Source organism: Hippoglossus hippoglossus, chromosome 12, assembly GCF_009819705.1.
Source record: "Hippoglossus hippoglossus isolate fHipHip1 chromosome 12, fHipHip1.pri, whole genome shotgun sequence".
Lineage (NCBI taxonomy): Eukaryota > Metazoa > Chordata > Actinopteri > Pleuronectiformes > Pleuronectidae > Hippoglossus > Hippoglossus hippoglossus.
The window spans coordinates 10,022,875-10,024,859 of NC_047162.1; the positions used below are offsets into that span (position 1 = coordinate 10,022,875).

Sequence of the window (1,985 nt, forward strand, 5' to 3'; positions counted from 1 at the left end):
TATTTATGGGCTTAACTCATTGACCTTTCCAGTACATCACCATTTAATAAAATATTAATTAAAAGTGCCTTTAGGGACCGTGCGAGTTTGCCAGGTTCCTAGATACGGTGAAGTACTCTGAGCTATTCAGCGACAGGAGGGAGAACGCAAGCTCATTTATCTGGGAAATGAGAAATTGCCAAATTCCCTGTACGAATCATTGAGCACCGTTACTATCAAAACATATCTCTCATTGAAAAAAAGGTTTGGCAGACATTCTGTCTCTTCAAAACTATAAAGTGATAGCAGGAATTGCAAGGCAGATTTAATGCATTTCCCTAAAGCCCTATCATCGTCCTGTCTAAAAGGAGAATGTCCCTCTCTTATTATAAAATAATCCATAATGATAAGTCCCTAAGTGTCCTCAGCCCACCTGAGACCTCTGCCATAAAGACATAACTGCTCCTGAGGTAGGTTCAACAATGCTCTGGGAAAGAAAAAGCCATTGTTCCAGAAACCAGTGATTCCCAGACTTTCAGCAGTTAGCGAGCAAAGCTATTTTGGTCTGTCTCCCTCATGAGCTGATACACTGGCTGTGCTCTGATCCCTTTGTCCATCAGAGAGACAGAACATTTTCAGCCTAATGCAACTGGACCCTCGCTAATGACAGCAAATAGCCCTGTCGGCTACATGACAGCAGCTGAGAACAATACTTAATGTTGACATCACTTGCTATGGGGATCTATTTCGGTTTTCTTCCTTTTATAGTGTGCCATTGGAAATTGCTATCCGGCTCCTGAGAGAAAGCACATATAAAAGCTTTGGAATAGTAGGTGGCCCCTCGTGCTTGGGAATCACCCCCAATCCTCTCAGACACTCGCGTGCTTCTCGGCAAGTACCAGCTCACCTCCGAATCCCTTCACAAGATGCCACCCAAGAAGATTGAACCGAAGAAGCCTGAGCTCAAAAAGCCAGAACCCAAGAAAGATGTGGCCCCGGCTAAACAAGTTGCAGCTCCAGAGCCGCTGCCGGAGGCTCCCAAGGAGCCAGATTTTGACCCCAAAAGCATCACCCTCGAGTACACCTCCGACCAGATCGACGAGTTCAAGGAGGCCTTCACCCTGTTCGACCGCACACCCACCGGGGAAATGAAGATCACCTTCGCCCAATGCGGGGACGTGATGCGAGCTCTGGGCCAGAACCCTACTAACGCCGACGTGCTGAAAGTGCTCGGGAAACCAAAGCCGGAGGACATGAGCACGAAAATGGTGGACTTCGAGACCTTCCTGCCGATGCTCCAACACATCTCCCGTTCAAAAGATCAGGGCAATTTCGAGGATTTTGTGGAGGGGCTCAGGGTTTTCGACAAGGAGGGCAACGGCACCATCATGGGAGCGGAGCTGCGTCATGTGCTGGCAACACTGGGAGAGAGAATGACAGAAGACGAGGTGGACAGGCTGATGGCTGGACAGGAGGATGCCAACGGGTGCATCAACTATGCCTCCTTTGTGAAGCACATTCTTTCCGGCTGAATGGGACATTTAAGCATTTAAGACTTAATTTCCGTTTACACCACTTTTCTGGAACCTTACTAAACATTTGTCGATTTAGAGGTGAGCGTTTGATTTAGTCGGTGACATTCTTTTTTCCACCGTCAAATGAAGAAGTCACCGCTCTATGAAAAAAATGATGACAGCTAGATTAGCTCTTTTTAACAAACACACTGAAATATAATTAAATGCCCGTGAGATACTATGGACGTCCGTGAAGAAAAATCCCATTAATAAAGGAAAATATGATAACAAATTGCCTCACAAATGTCATTTCAGCATGCGCAACATTTAAATGTGAAGAGAAAACGATGACTCACACAGGATTGCTGATAAAAGTGCCCATTTTAAGTCTATTAAACTTAATCACGTCAACTGTGTTAATGTGATTAGTGCAAAGTATTGTTGGGACAGAGGGAAAAAACAAGAAACAAATAGGATTTTCCTCCATTTGAA

At 45.2% G+C, this 1,985-nt stretch overlaps 1 protein-coding gene across 1 annotated transcript; it reads left to right on the plus strand.

Annotated features, from left to right (window-relative positions):
• Positions 1-809: 809 nt before the first annotated feature.
• Positions 810-1,785, plus strand: cmlc1 (cardiac myosin light chain-1). The gene has a single exon (XM_034603033.1). It carries the CDS (start codon positions 906-908, stop codon positions 1,509-1,511), a length of 606 nt encoding a protein of 201 aa, XP_034458924.1. The 5' UTR covers positions 810-905; the 3' UTR covers positions 1,512-1,785.
• The last annotated feature ends 200 nt before the right edge of the window (positions 1,786-1,985 follow it).

What these genes read in the sequence shown, in the direction of transcription:
- cmlc1 (XM_034603033.1), top strand. Translation starts at nt 906, where the DNA reads ATGCCACCCAAGAAGATTGAACCGAAGAAGCCTGAGCTCAAAAAGCCA.